Raw genomic sequence first — 14,739 nt, 5'->3', positions numbered from 1 at the left:
GAGAATGTTTTAGAAAATTTCAGCTTAAAGTTTTTGAAGTTTTCAGTGCTACTATAACCTTGCTTCATAATTTTAAATTTTAGAAGCCACTCTCAGTTAGCTGGAAGGGCTTTCTAAATCAACAGTCCACATTAGGCAGAATGCTACTTTTTCTGTGGCCCTTTTTTGTATCATGCTAAATTGTTTCACTAATTTAATGGTGGGAAAATAGGGTATTACAATTCTCTTTGGATATTTTTTCACTGAAAATTTGAGTAAAACACTTGTCTCTTATTCTTTATATCTAGTTGATTCTTCCTGCATTCCTTATTTAATTATCTCCTATGCTTATCTTCTGTGAGTAATGGGACACCCATGTAGCTTTGCTTGCTCTTGTGCTGTCTCTCCTTTTTTTGTTTCCTGTGGAAAATGTGGATCTGATTTATTTTACTTCCTGCATCTTCCTGCTGAGTATTTTCATACAGCCCCTCTGAATGTTAAATCATGTTTACATTGAAAGTCTCCTAATTTAAACTGTAATATATTTTCAAAGCAAAGTCTTTCCTGCCTGGCTCTTTGCAAACTATTTACATACAGTGTTAGATGTTGGCATCAAGGAAAACAGCTTTACTTTTATTGTGCAGTAACTGTGTAATCAGATGTTGGCTTGTGATGAAGCATGAATTAAATGCTTATATCTTCATTTTATTTAGCTGTGCTTTTTATTCTGCATTGCTGAATAGGTAATTGCCCATTACTGCATGTAGTACATCTTCCTTTCTAGTGGTAGTTTGCTTTTGTGCTATTCTGCTTTATTATTATAAATACACAAAATTATTAAATATGCATTTTTTAAAACCAGAATCAAGACTTGAAGGTTGGCTTTCAGTACCAAACAAAGGAAATATAAGGCGGCATGGCTGGAAGAAACAGGTACAGATGCCTTTTTTTCTTTCTTCCTCAGTTTCCTTGGAAAAGCTTCTAGGCATGTGGTGAATTGGTTTCACAACTTGTATTTAAGAAACAAACAAAATAATTAAGAGTAATTCAGTGTATGTACATTATTGAAGAAAAAAAACCCCAAGAAAATTCAAGTTCAGTATGAAACCTTTAGTAATGACATTGTGCAAATTTGCAAGAGGGGAGGAAATGCTTTACAATGAGCATCTTGGAACCATTAAAAATCACGTTTCTTCGTTGAGTAAGCATCTTTATAATTCTGTTACTGAAAAAGAACCTCTTTGTGCAACTTGGCAGCACAGAGTAGGGAATACCACACTTAAATGTTCTGAAGGTCATGGAAGAGTGCATCGCACTCTGACTTGCTACATATGATTTCCAAGGATGTTTCTGTCTCCCTTACCTTTAAAATGATAGGTTTCTCTTAAAAATAATTGATTTACTCTCAGAAATGGGATCTCTGTGACAGAATTCCCACTCCAAGTAAAGCAATCTTGTTGTGCCTCTGCAAAGGTTATGATCTGTTTCTTGAAACATCCAATATTCAAATTGAGGTACTTAGAACCATTTTCTGATTATCTTTTCTGGCTTTTCAGTTCCACCCCTTTTATCATCTTTCAGAACAACTAAATACAAAAGTGAACATGGTCTCTAGAATTTTTTTCAATTTTAAAAGCTAATTGTATTAAACAGTTTCTTTTCCTTCATCTTTATATTCAAAGACTGCTACTGGGAACTACTGAGTTGTTAATCACACTTTTGAAGTAACTTCCTAATTCTTGTTGAAAGGTATTTCTTAAGTGCTTCTATTTATATTCACATTCTACAACAGCCGGAAATTATTCCCATAAAATTTAAAGGAGAAGGGATTCATTCCTTTCAGAGAAGCACTTGAGGGTTTGTATTGAGTCTTTAGCTGCTGTGCTCCTTCTTTGAAGTACTGCTATTTTCAGTGGGCTTCCATGGCCTTCTTTATACACTCCAAGTGTTGGAGTTCCAGACCTGCCTATTTTTACATCAATATCAGACCTTGGTGATTTGTCTGTAAGTTAAAACCACCGCCTATTCTGGCTTGCTGGGAGTGAGTGATAAGTTCTGCCCTATTTCAACTAATGGCCAGTCCCCTTTCCCCCACCCCTTTGAGTAAGGGAGAAACAAAAGCAGAATTTATGGCTTAACAGTTTATTAAAAGCACAAAGCAGGACTAAGACAAGCACAATAAAACCAGCAATATTAATAGCAAAAGTACACAGAAAGAGATGGTGCTTTACCCACAAAAAAGGTGTTCACCACCAGGAGCAAAACCAAATAGCAGATGTTCCTGTAGATCTGTTTGATTGCTAGGGCTGCTTGAATCCTCTTGTTATAGAATTGATGATGCCTGGCACAAATCAGGTAGCTTTGTTCTGTTCTGGATTATATAAAATACTGTGTCACTTTTCTGTCAGGATGCTTCTAAGTACCCTTTTGTGGTTTTTTTGTAAAAATGGAGATTATTTTTGCATTCTCTGACAAATGAAATTCTAAACTGCTGATAAATGCAGCTTCTTCAGTGAAAGACTATCAGAATTTCTTCAGGCATGCCCAGTATAGGCATATTTACTTGCCTCAAGATATTTTAGGCAGTTAATCCATTCCTTTCCAACACTTCCCTAGTTTGAATGTGCTCACACTTTGGAGGAATTTGAGCTGCAGATGGATGGCTCAGTCATGAAATAAATTGTACTGATAAGGTTCCTTAACTAGCTGAGGCTCATGTCAGTGAGTCACAGTAGTGAGGGACTGTGTTCACTCAGATGTGCTTCTGTTGCCTGAACTGAACTGCAGTAGTTTCAGCTGCTGTTGTAGCTGAAACAAGCTGGCAGGTGGTCAGCCTCCTCAGGTGCTTCTCTTCCTAATTCTCCCGCCGTTTCAGTTTTGTGAAAGTGAGAGGTATATGCAACCTCAAATATAGGCACGCCCAGATTAAATTAAAGGAAAAGCAAAATCATATTATGAGTGTAATTGGATTGATGCCTGAGTTGTTACAACTTGAGCTGCTGCATTTCTGTCTCAAATGTCAGTAATACTAATGGTTTTGCCCAGTGCCCTCTGACTTATTTAGCTTAAGTTAGAAGAGGGCGAGTGTGGAAAACTTACTTACTTGAGAAAAAACATTTGTTACTCCTAAAGCTAGCACTGAAATTGATTACCCTTATTTTTATCTGGAGCTTCATTTCATCCCCAGTGAAGGTGATAAAATATCCTTCAAAAACCGTTGTAGAACAGAACTACTGTCAGAATATTTTTTTATATGTTCACCACAGGATATTGATGCTGTTGTACATAACTTTTTTTTGTGAGGTTAAGTTGTTCTTTCACCAAGGCTTATCTATAGTGTGATAATTGAATTCCTTTACAGCCAGAATTTGCATTTGTGATAGTTGTCATCTGAAGGGCTTGCTCTGATCTCTGAAAGGTGAAGTGCACACTTCAAAGATGAAAAAGGCATTAGTTTTCTATTGGAGTGGATAAAGGAATTGAAGTACAGTCTTTTTCTTCAATGGGAAAAATCACAAGAGGTTCACACTTAGTGCTTACAGAAGCTGATCAGGCTTTCTATTAAGGAATTGTGACAAAATGCCCTTTCATGGCTTTTTTTAGATGCATTTCTGTAGTTGAGATTTACAACTGTAGCTCACACCTTGCACAGCACATTTTAAACATGCTGTTGTATAAACTTAAGGTGACTTTCATTCTCAGGTTTTGAGGTCAGCTTCAATGCTGTGTACAATGAGGTTGAAACCTCCCTTTGTAGAAGGAGTAGACATTTATTCAAATTATCAGTATCTGCAAGTGCAGAAACCCATCCAGTTACCTGCCAGTACTTGGACTCGAGATGAACTAGTGGTGCATTCACTCTCATGCTTTTCTGTCCTTCTGGGTTATATTATACGTGAATCTGGAGATCAGTGTAGACAGAGCTGCCAGTTTCTCTCCTTTTAATCCTCCTTAGTATCTTATATCTTACAGTTCCTTCTAAAACATTTGAAACTACAGGGGAGGGAGCAGCCACAGCTGTCACTGAGCTTATGCTTGTGGACAGTTCCAGCAAAGATCTTAGACTAGCAACTCCCAGTGAAGAGCAGGAGGCAGTGAATTCCAGACTTGAACTTACTGGGATGGGCTTAGGTTAGAGGTGCTTGTTCTTCACTATCTTAGTGTATTTATGAGTACCAGACCTCTGTTTCTGCTGATTCATTTGGGCTCTTTATTTTACCAGTCCATTACATTGGGAGTGTAGGAAATAGCAGGAGCCATGGGACTCTATTTTAGCCTACCAGCAGTTTGGTGTGAAGTAGCAGTGAGTCCTGCAGGCCTGTAGAACTAGAGAAGTTTTTGACAACATTGTCAATAAGTGATAGCTTTTACTTTGTGTCACACTCAGTGATACAGTAAATTTCCTAGTGACCTGCCAGTGGCAACTGAAATTTGTGAGTTTGTGTACAGATGGACCTGCAGAGTCATCACAAGCATTTTAGAGTGATCCAGGGACAATACAGTCACTGCAGCTGTAGCACTGCACAGCTGTCTGTAGTCTAGCTGCCTTCAGGGTGATTTGAATATCTCCTGATGTTAATTAGAAACCTTTCATTTACTCTGGCTTTTTATGTGCATGTGGGAGTACATTAGGATATATTATTGCTTTTTAAAATGCAATTTCAACTGTTTTACCCTTTCTTTCCACAGTATGTGGTGGTGAGCAGTAAAAAGATACTGTTCTACAATGATGAAAAGGACAAGGACCAGTCTAATCCATCTATGGTACTAGATATAGAGTAAGTAAAGTCATTGTTGATTTTGGATACAAATTGACAAAAGAGTATTGTGTGTGAAATAGCAGATAGCAAATCCAGAAGCTTGAAATAAAAATACCATAAATAATTTTTAATTTCCCATACTAGTTGGAAAATGTCTATCTGTATTTTAGTGTACCATTAACAGAACTTTGACAGTACTTGCTCTTTGTCCTATGATTGCTATAAGTTAGAGAAAAAGAGAAAGGATCATTGCTGTTCTAGTCCAAAGCATTTCTAATTTTTCCAGCTGTTTTCTGTTTGAAGTGGTAAAATATATTAATTGTGATTCCCTTACATTGGTTATACATGAGGAAAATGGTATCAAATATCACTGAAGCCCCTCACTGGTACATGACTGTGATGTTTGAACAGCTGATTGACATTATGGGATTTTACAGAATAGTAATTGAAAAAAGGTTTTAGAATTCATGAATAGATGTATCAAGGACTACAGTGGTCTGGAAGGACTCTCAAACTCAGGAAGTGCTTCAGCTGCCAATTGCTCATAACCAGGAAAAGAGTTATTTTTTCTTAGAACTGTTTCGTACTCTGTTTTCATAAACATCTGCTACAGCCACTGTTGAAAACAGGATCTTGGGAGAGGTGGATTTAGAGTCTTGACTCACATGATGTTTGTTACAATTTAAATAGTTTTTTTCAACAGCTGGTGCCCCAGATTTCCTTTTGTGGTCTTTTGGCATAGATTGTTCATCAGTGTGATTTAGTAAAAAACTACTGGATAGTATTCTACTTAATATGGTTGCTTTCATCCAGGTTTTCACAAATTTTTTCTAGCAATAATGTTAGACTTCCTAGTGTTTTGAGGTAGTATTTGAATGCCTTTATCTTAAGTAAATTTACCATGATGGATCTTGAATCCATTCTAAGATAACCCTCTTTCCATGCTGTGAATTATTTTGGTCTTATGTGGGTAGACAAAATCTCTATGGTTTATGAATTAGTTCCCAAAATCATATTGCAGTGTTGAAGTAGGTCGTGTTGCTTGCATAATTTCTGAGAACTTCAGAGCAGTTTGATAATTGTTCTGAACCATACATAACTTTTTAGCATTTTCTGATTCATGTTTCTTCTAATCTAGTAAGCTGTTTCATGTCCGGCCTGTAACTCAAGGAGATGTATATAGAGCTGAAACTGAAGAAATTCCTAAAATATTCCAGGTAAAAAGATATAGATTGTCCTGTCTATTTAACTCTCTTGAAAAAGTGCTGGTTTCTTTGAAGAGGATATGAAAGTACTTAGTGCTTCAACAGTAACACAGCAGTGTTCTTTTTCAGATTCTCTATGCTAATGAGGGGGAATGCAGGAAGGATTTGGAGGTAGAACCAGTACAGCCGGCAGAGAAGACAAATTTTCTAAATCACAAAGGCCATGAATTTATTCCCACGTTATACCACTTTCCAGCCAACTGTGAGGCCTGTGCCAAACCTCTCTGGCATGTCTTTAAACCCCCTGCTGCCCTAGAATGTCGAAGATGCCATGTGAAGTGCCACAGAGACCACTTGGATAAAAAGGAGGAATTAATTGCACCATGCAAAGGTATACTCATGGTTTTTTTCTGTTCTGTATTCTCCATGTGGTTAAGCCAAACCTGCTGAACTACTGGAGGTGAATAAAAGCACTTCAGTTTAATTTTAAACTTAAAACTGAAGTGATTTTAGATGTGGAAGTTGCTGTTAAAGCAATAGGCTGTTGCAGTGTTTATGAACAGGCAGCTGTGGCAAACCTTTGTAGGGAGGTCTGTGGTGTAGCTGATGGAGCTCTGCTGAGGGCCCTGAGAGCACAAGGTTCCCTAGAGGTTTGTTCCCAAGTACTGGGCAGCTCCTTGGTGCCCTCACCATTTCCTCTGCACTTATACCTGACCCATACTAGGGACAATTGCAGTGGCTGTATTAGCAAGCTCTGCTGAGATGCTGAGACTTTGCAGAGTGGTTCTTCAGCCACCTCACAGACTGGAGGAGAAGTTTCTCCTCTGTGCTGCTGTGAAGTGGAGCATTCAGGGTATGTACTCTGGAACTTGGCCACAAGGCACTCATACAACTTCCCAGCTTATTAAAATTGTAATTAGTGTAAGTTTCTCATTTCTCCAATGCTCATGTTAGACTCAAGAATCTTAATGCAGAATGACAAATCGTGAAAAACATTATATTCATAATCCTCCCTACTGTTTGCTGTCTTCCAAAAATATATAAACAAATGCAATACAAGAATGTATATAGGTTCCATTGTTCCTTCCAGTGGCACAGTTGGTGTGTCATAACTCTTACTTTGAAAAGGAGCCTGGGTTTTCACTGAATCATCTTCCTCCTTTTTCCTTGTAGTGAGCTATGATGTAACTTCAGCAAGAGATATGCTCTTGTTGGCATCCTGTCAAGATGAACAGAAGAAGTGGGTGACACATTTAGTAAAGAAGATCCCTAAGACACCACCATCTACTTTTGTTCGTGCTTCTCCTAGAACTTTGTCTACAAGATCCTCAGCAAACCAGTCATTCCGAAAAGCTGTTAAGAATACTTCTGGAAAAACGAGGTGAGAAATAAGCTACAAAAACTACAGAACTTCTTGGCTAAAAACCCCTCCGTTTATAAGTCCTACTTGTGAAATAATTCCACAGTTATGGCTGTTGAAGTGCTGATACTTAGCTCAAATTCCAAAGGAAGGAGCAGAATTTTCCTATTATTATGGCAAATTTATCAGCTCTTCACATTTGGAAAGGTACCTCCCAATGCTTGGGAGGGAGCTGCTTTCATTTTTATTCCTGTGTGAAGGCAAGGCTCAGTGGATATGTCAGTAATGGCATTTAGCAGCAAGGGTGATCCACAGTCATCCCATCCATGGATTGACTCAGAGCTTGCCTACGCTAGAAGTCTTCTGCAAAAGGGGCTGAAATGAGAAATTTACAGATTCTGTCTGTTGTTAGGCCAATTCTTTTGTTGTGAGGCCAGTTAAGTATTAATTCTGTTCTTCCGGCCTGCTAACTCATTCCAAGTTATCTTCTGTCCCAGCAGTTGTTTTTGTAAACTATTTGTTACCCTATGCATAATGGACATTTTACATCCTGTCCATTAACCAGGACATGATGTAAAATACACTTTTTTAATGCTTAGGTTGCTGTAATCTGATTTTAACCTTTATTAGCTTCCTGATACAGTATATGTGTTGTTTTCTCCTCAAATAACTGAATGAATTGACAGTATGGAGTAGAAACTAGTGTCTCAGTAAGGAAAGAGTCTTCCCAGATTGGCAGGGCTACCAAACATTCCTGGCAATAAACGCAATGGAAGCAGACCTTTATTATATGTTACACCCCATGTCTTCTTACATTATTGTATAAGGAGATATGGGGTATATCATGAAACATCCTCCTTGAAGGGAACAGATGAGGAAAAAATATGAAAGACAAAAGGGGCATTGATTTTCTTGTTCCCAAGACTTCCACCCTAAAACATAAGTGATGATAGAATGGTTTGGGTGGGAAGGGACCTTAAGGATCATCTAGTTCCACCCACTCTGCCAGGGTGGATCAGGTTGCTCAGGGCCCCATCCAGCCAGGCCTTGAACACTCCCAGGGATCATAGTTTTGAGATCGTAATATATTCAGTGAAGCCCTTCAAGATAATCCCATAATTCTTTATTTCACATTTAGATGTTTAGAGTTGTAGACTTTTTCTTCCAAAAACTCTTAAAATTGATTCTGAGTATGCTCTCCATTTATCCGTGAGAGGTCCTCTGGTAGCTGTAATAACCAGCTTTCATGCATGTTCTTATGTGAGAAAAATCCATTTTCTTAAATCAATTAATTGATTCTTTTTCACTCTCTTAATAGAAGCCCTGGTTTGGAGTTACCTTTAGCAAGGATAAGTGTGCAGCAAATCTGTTATAGAAGGAACAGATTGGGATATTTGAAAGTTTACAGTAACTGTTAAAGGAATGGGTATGTTTGGGGACATCAGTTACCCAGACTATTGCTGTTATTAATCCTGTTGGCATTGTCCTGTTGAGAGTGTTACAGAATCACAGAAATGCACAACTAGGGAGTGGAACTTTAAAAAATGAGAAACACCGTTATTAAAGCTCTGTTTTTAAGATCTTAAAGATACAATGAGTCTAATAGCTCTCCAGCACCAGAAGGAGGACCCCTGCACATTCCTGAGCTTTATCTTGTGTCAGTTCATGCTTCACAGATTACCAGAGTGAGTTGATCTATTTTTCAGCAGAAAATTAATCCAGGAATGTTTTGCCTAAAGGAAAACCAAAAAACCCAGAGCATGACAACAAATACAATCCAACCCTAACTCCACAAAAGAAAAGCTTGTGATTTTCTGTTGGGTTCAGAAGTTACAGAGGTTTGGGGCAGAGCCTCAAGAACAAAAGGAGGAAGGATGATGGTGATGTCAGGTCAGATCAGCTGTTCCAAATACTGCAGCCTTGCGTTTTTCCCAGCTGCCCTGGTGTACAACCTCTGCTCACACCTTTCTCCATCACCCAAGGAGATCTTCCAAGTTCTTAGGAAGAATAAAGCTCTTAGGTTTTCAGAAGTTAATACCTGCATGATGTCTTACTTCTTTAGCTCCTTGAATTTATCTGACAAGCTGTGACATGGATCAAACAGTTAACATTTACATGACTCTTCTAGACTGACCCCAAATCCATCAGTGAACTTGATGACATAACTGATATCTTCCTTCTTGATGATATCAAATACTGACAGAGCTTCTAGAACATGTAATTAATTACAAGAAACTCTGTTTTAATGCTGCATATTGTAGTCGCTGATTGTGGAGAAAGAGTCCTATTGAGCATAAGCCATTTAGAGAGGCACAGCACTTGAGCAGCAGGGGTGCTGGGTGTGTGTGTGCTCCTGCCTGTCGTGGTGCCTGGAGATGTCTGCAGGAGGCAGGTGGGGCCCTTGGAGGGGCTCCCTGGGTGTCTTTGTGACACTCTGTCCCCATCTGACAGCTGGCACTGGGTTGACTGGAGTGCAATGGGGCCTGCATGGCACCTGCAGAGCAATGAGAGCTGACAATGAAAAGATTCAGAGTTCCACTGAGCAAAGAAGCATTAGAAAAAGGCCAGGCTGGAACTCTTCATTGTGGCAGCTACACTGTGGACATTTTTGTGGTTTCCTCAGACAAATTTTTTGTGGGTTGTATCTGTGAACTAGACAAGTACTGCTCTGATGGACTGTGCCCAGCCTGTGCCCTGATACCACTTCATATTCTGTCCTGTGTGTTTAAAAAGAAGAGGTGATGGATTTATTTTAGGAAAATTCCCTTCTAATTTGACAGCCTGTTGCTACTTAAAGGGGGGGATTTTCCCTCTTTGTCTTCTTTTCCTTCTTTTCTGTCCTTGGATCCTAGATAAGTGTTTGAAATTATCCATTTTGGACCCTTCCATGAAAGTACACAAATCAGTTTCCTGACTGTCAAAAAAATGTAGACTAACTGTGCCAAGCTAGTGAGTAGATCAGTGCACTGAGAAGTGCAGGGATGGCCAAAGCTGAGGACAGGTAAGTTGGAGGATGCTCTGGTGGGGTCAGGGATAAAGCAGAGGAACACCAGGCTTTTTTCCTCTCAGGAGGCAGTCAGTTATTGGATCAGCCTCTATGGACTCATGCATCCTGCAGTTCTCCTCCTCCCTCACCACTTTACCTAGGTGTGGGAATAAGAGAAGCAGCAATGATTTTTTATGGGATATACATATCTGGCTTTTACTGAGTATCTGAAAATTGTTCTCTTGTCAGGCAGTATAGCAGAACTTGCCCTCGGTGATGGAGTCCTACCATGTAAGCAGGCATTAACTGTTTTGTTGAATGGATACAGACTTGAACACATGCTTGAAGACCTTTCAGTACATTTCATCCAGGGTCTGACTCACCTTTCTTTGCAGTCAGTAGGCAGTGCTTCCTTGACTTCATGGAGAGGTGTCTCAGACCCATTGAAAGGAGCTTTGCATATAAAAGTTCATCCTAAGTTCTATTCTGCATTTTAAGAACTTATCACTAACGACAATGAATCAGAACTTCATGATGAACTTGCTGGCATTTGCAGTACTGCCTCAAGATCAGAACCTACACTTTATAGCTTCCAGTCTGCTGATTTATTCACATTGTATTAGCACAGCTGAGATGTTTTGTTTTAATACAGTTGGACTTGGGCACTTGGTCAAGTTAATGCATGTTTGAAGAGGAAAACAGCCAGCCAGCAAAATGTCTGTGCATCAGATGAGCTCTGCAACTGCATGTGCGTGCTCTGAGCCTAGAGAGCCTTTTCTTGTCCTGCAAGTGAAAGAGGGTCACCTTGCATTTGCCATGAATACACCCATGATTGTTGACTCTTAATTGCTTACTTGTAAAGCTGCAGTAATACTATCATCTGTTTGATCTCTGTGTTTGCTTAATGTTGTTTGAAACTGAGAACAGTTTGTGGAAGATGATGTAGGTATGATTTTAGTATTGCACCTTGTCAGTTTAAAAAGAATTCTGTTAAAATCAAGTATTTTCTTCACTGAGGCTCTTGGCAAACATGCACTAGTGTTACAAAGCTAATTTTTATATTTGTTATTAATTGTCTTTTCTTTTTTGTTCCAGCTAACCACATGTACAGTGCTTAATGGAACCTCATGGGATGCAGTCAGAGAAACAGGGCTTTTTTTAACCACACAGAGCAGTGCAGATGGGCTGTTGTTCCTCTCAACATAACTATAACAGGCTTCAGGGTTAAGATTGCTATTACTGTCTCCTCCTTGCTTTGGCACAAAAGCACGCTGAGGGTGTTTAATTGCGGGTTTGCCTCAAGGTAGATTAGATTAATTATTACTATGTAATGCAAGTTAAAGCAAATAAAGCTTAGCTAGGTATATAAAAAGGTGCTGCCTTTTGGATTTTTTCAAAAAAGCCTGTCAGTCACAATGAAACGCAGCCAACTTTCTTCGTACCAGTGAAAGAAAAAGACTGTTAACCCTGTGAAGGGGATATTTATATCAAGATGAGCATATGAAACGGAGTAGAAGAGGAAGGTTTCTCAGTGAGAAGGACTGCAATTGCTTTCAAGACTCTTAAATTGTGCTCTTGAAGACTGCAGAACTAGCTTAAAATGAAGCCTTATCACTTGAACTTCAGTGCCTTCACTGCAGAGTTCTTTACAGCCTTAATGCTAACCACCCACTATGGAATGGATCAAAGTGTTAAATATTTTGCATTATGCTTTACAAAATACTGATGCAGCAGGTTTGTAAAGGGGGGAAAACAAGCAATTGCCTTTAATCTATGCATTTTTGCCAAGCCATACTGAATTATTTTATTGTTAGAGGCATTAGAAACTAACAATAAAAAGAACCACCGAGTTTGGAAGCATATTTTGGGGTACATCATTTCTATTACTGTATAATGTATTGCCTTACAATTTTAAGTGATAACATACATTAAGTTAACAAACATTTAAGAATTATATGCACTGTTTGAACTGTAAATTATTCTTAGAACACTTTTACTTGGTTTTACATTGTTCTTTTAGTGCCTTAATTTGAGATAATTGTATTATTGCCATGTCAATAAATGTAGAAACCTAAAACTAAACAAAAGAAACCTCTAAAAAGCTATTGCATATCAGTAGTTTTTACTGAACTATAATTGGTTGAAGTATTGTAGATGCTAGATACATTTCTAAATTAAGTACAATCTTTGAGTGAGAATTCCTCTTACAAAGAAAGACTGATTCTTGTTAATAAGCCAAGAGATGAGTAGGCAATGCAGAAAAAAAAAAGACAAAAAAAGCTCTGGGTGAAATTCAGGAATTTCAGTAAATGCTGTCAGACTCTTGCTTTGTAGCAGGAATACATTCATGGTATGGGCAGTATGGTTTTATTTTATTTTATTTCTTAACCAAATACCTCCTCAATAATTTATATGGCTTTGCAGTTGTGTATTAAATAAGAAGCACTGGAAAACTGATTCGTCCTTAGGACGATTTGCATGTTTCAAGTGGTATTGAAAGCCGCACTGATGGATATGTAATAATAAACATATCTGTTATTAATATGGTAATGACTCTGTGCTCATTTAATGAGAAATAAAGTAATTTATGGAAAGACCCATTTGAACATGACTGGCATGGTGTTTTCTCCTGATTGCAGCTTAAACATATTTCTAAGCATTCAGACATTGCAACAGTTTCCAAGTACAAGGTGCATTTGCATCATAATGCCCAGGGCAGTCTAGAAGGTTTTGTTTTCTTCTTTTACTATTCCTCATGAATAAGTAAATACCATATTAAATGTTTTAATTTCCTTATTCTCATGGCCTGCTGTAGTAGCCTAATTTGTATTTATTATTCAACCACCACCCTTAGCTGGCCTTGTGATTGCTTCATCCTTCATGATGCAGGTTTGGAGTTTCAGAAATTCCACTTATTTGTGGGAGGGAACACTGTTGAAAAGACAAGGCAGTTTTTGTTGGTGGGGGGTTTTGGGATTAGGCTTGTTTGGGCTTTTTTGGAACAGCCATGTACATCCCATGAAGCTAGCTGTCCATAAATCTCCCTGGGGAATCCATCAAGGCCTGCAGAACAATAGAGCAGTAAGGCCAAATTACATGTGAATCATTGTACGTCCTTTGATGGTCACAGAGCGGGGAAGTACAGATAAATTGAAGGCATTGATGTAACTTCAGCAAGTTCCTCTGTGTTGAGCTCGCTGTATCTGAAATGTCAGCAATATCAAAGCTGTGGCTGGAGCTCACTGAAGACAGCTTTCCAGATCACCACTCACATTGACAGTGAGCTTGTCAAGCAATATGAGGGATAATTGGGACCTGCTTTAATCTCCTGTCATACTGGGAAGGGAAAAATATAGTAAGATGATCAAACATATCTACTTAAATATGTATATTATAATAGGAATTTGGAGCAGTTGGAAAGGCCTGTGGTCTCTCTAGACTCAGATTAGGTTGTGGATTGCTTTTCTGCTTTCCTTTATGTGTAACTGGCTACCTCTGCAGGCTCAAAACCTTTTGCTTGAGTAATTTATTAATAAATAGTAGTATCATGTAATTTCGTATTTCATGAATCTGAAAAATAGCATAAGCCCTGTTATGAATAGCTAGTGACTAGTGAGAAGAGGGATTGTGGAAAAATGGTTTTTGCTCTACAGACTGGCACCTACTGTCATTTCCAGAGTGTTTTAGAAATGCTGAAGTTCTGCAGGTTTTTTTTTAATGCTGATTTTGATTGAGAAAACAGCAGCAGACATAATGAAGTGTAAAATTACATTGACTTGTGTGTCTGGGATAAATTGCAACTAAAATGCTGTAATAATAAAGTCTAGACGTGCAAATTACAGTTTGTGTGTTCTGGTACACTGATGTTGGCACTTGTTTACTGTAAGCAAGGTGCCTATCTACAGGAATAGCTACACTTTGAATAAAAAAAGCAGCCAAATGTCTCTACTGTTAGGAAATGTAATGCTTACAATCTCAACTGAAAGTCATCAAGATAGCTGAAACATGTAAGCTGTGAAGAGCCAGCATAAATCACCATGACTGCCTTTATGCTGGTGAAGCTGTAATTTTACAAGATGCTTGACAAATCAAAAAGTTCAGATTCTTACATGATCTTTGTTGTTGTTGATTTGCCTTCACCTTTTAATTTTTTTATGACTGTATTAGGTTCACTGACATTAGCAGAATGCAAAAAATCTGATTCTCTCTTCAAGCTTCCCTATTCCTGCTGAAGGCAACAGGAAAGAAAATGGAAAGAGTAGCTAACTGTAGCTAAACAGCCTGGTAATAAAAAGATAGGGCCTCCTCCACAGGTGAGATTTTCCTACAGTAGCCACTGAGGCTGTAGCCAGAAGCAAACTGGGAATTATGCAGCAAGAGGAGGGGGGATGCAGCTGAGCTTCCCTCTGAGCTTGTGAACGCTGCTGGGATTTTTCTGATGTATTTTAA

General features: G+C 38.5%; 1 protein-coding gene across 2 annotated transcripts in view; it reads left to right on the top strand.

Annotated features, from left to right (window-relative positions):
• ROCK1 (Rho associated coiled-coil containing protein kinase 1) overlaps window positions 1–12,901 on the top strand; it is an 83,844-nt gene extending 70,943 nt beyond the window's left edge. For both annotated transcript variants that reach the window (XM_059467323.1, XM_059467332.1), the window contains 6 exons: window positions 842–912; window positions 4,669–4,757; window positions 5,878–5,956; window positions 6,074–6,335; window positions 7,118–7,325; window positions 11,386–12,901. In XM_059467323.1, the coding sequence (XP_059323306.1) occupies window positions 842–912; window positions 4,669–4,757; window positions 5,878–5,956; window positions 6,074–6,335; window positions 7,118–7,325; window positions 11,386–11,389 (713 nt within the window). In that variant the 3' untranslated portion in view covers window positions 11,390–12,901. The remainder of the gene's footprint in view (window positions 1–841; window positions 913–4,668; window positions 4,758–5,877; window positions 5,957–6,073; window positions 6,336–7,117; window positions 7,326–11,385) is intronic.
• Window positions 12,902–14,739: the final 1,838 nt, after the last annotated feature.

The sequence above is a fragment of the Ammospiza nelsoni genome, chromosome 1 (genome assembly GCF_027579445.1).
Source record: "Ammospiza nelsoni isolate bAmmNel1 chromosome 1, bAmmNel1.pri, whole genome shotgun sequence".
Classification (NCBI taxonomy): domain Eukaryota; kingdom Metazoa; phylum Chordata; class Aves; order Passeriformes; family Passerellidae; genus Ammospiza; species Ammospiza nelsoni.
This window is presented reverse-complemented; position numbering and strand designations above follow the sequence as displayed.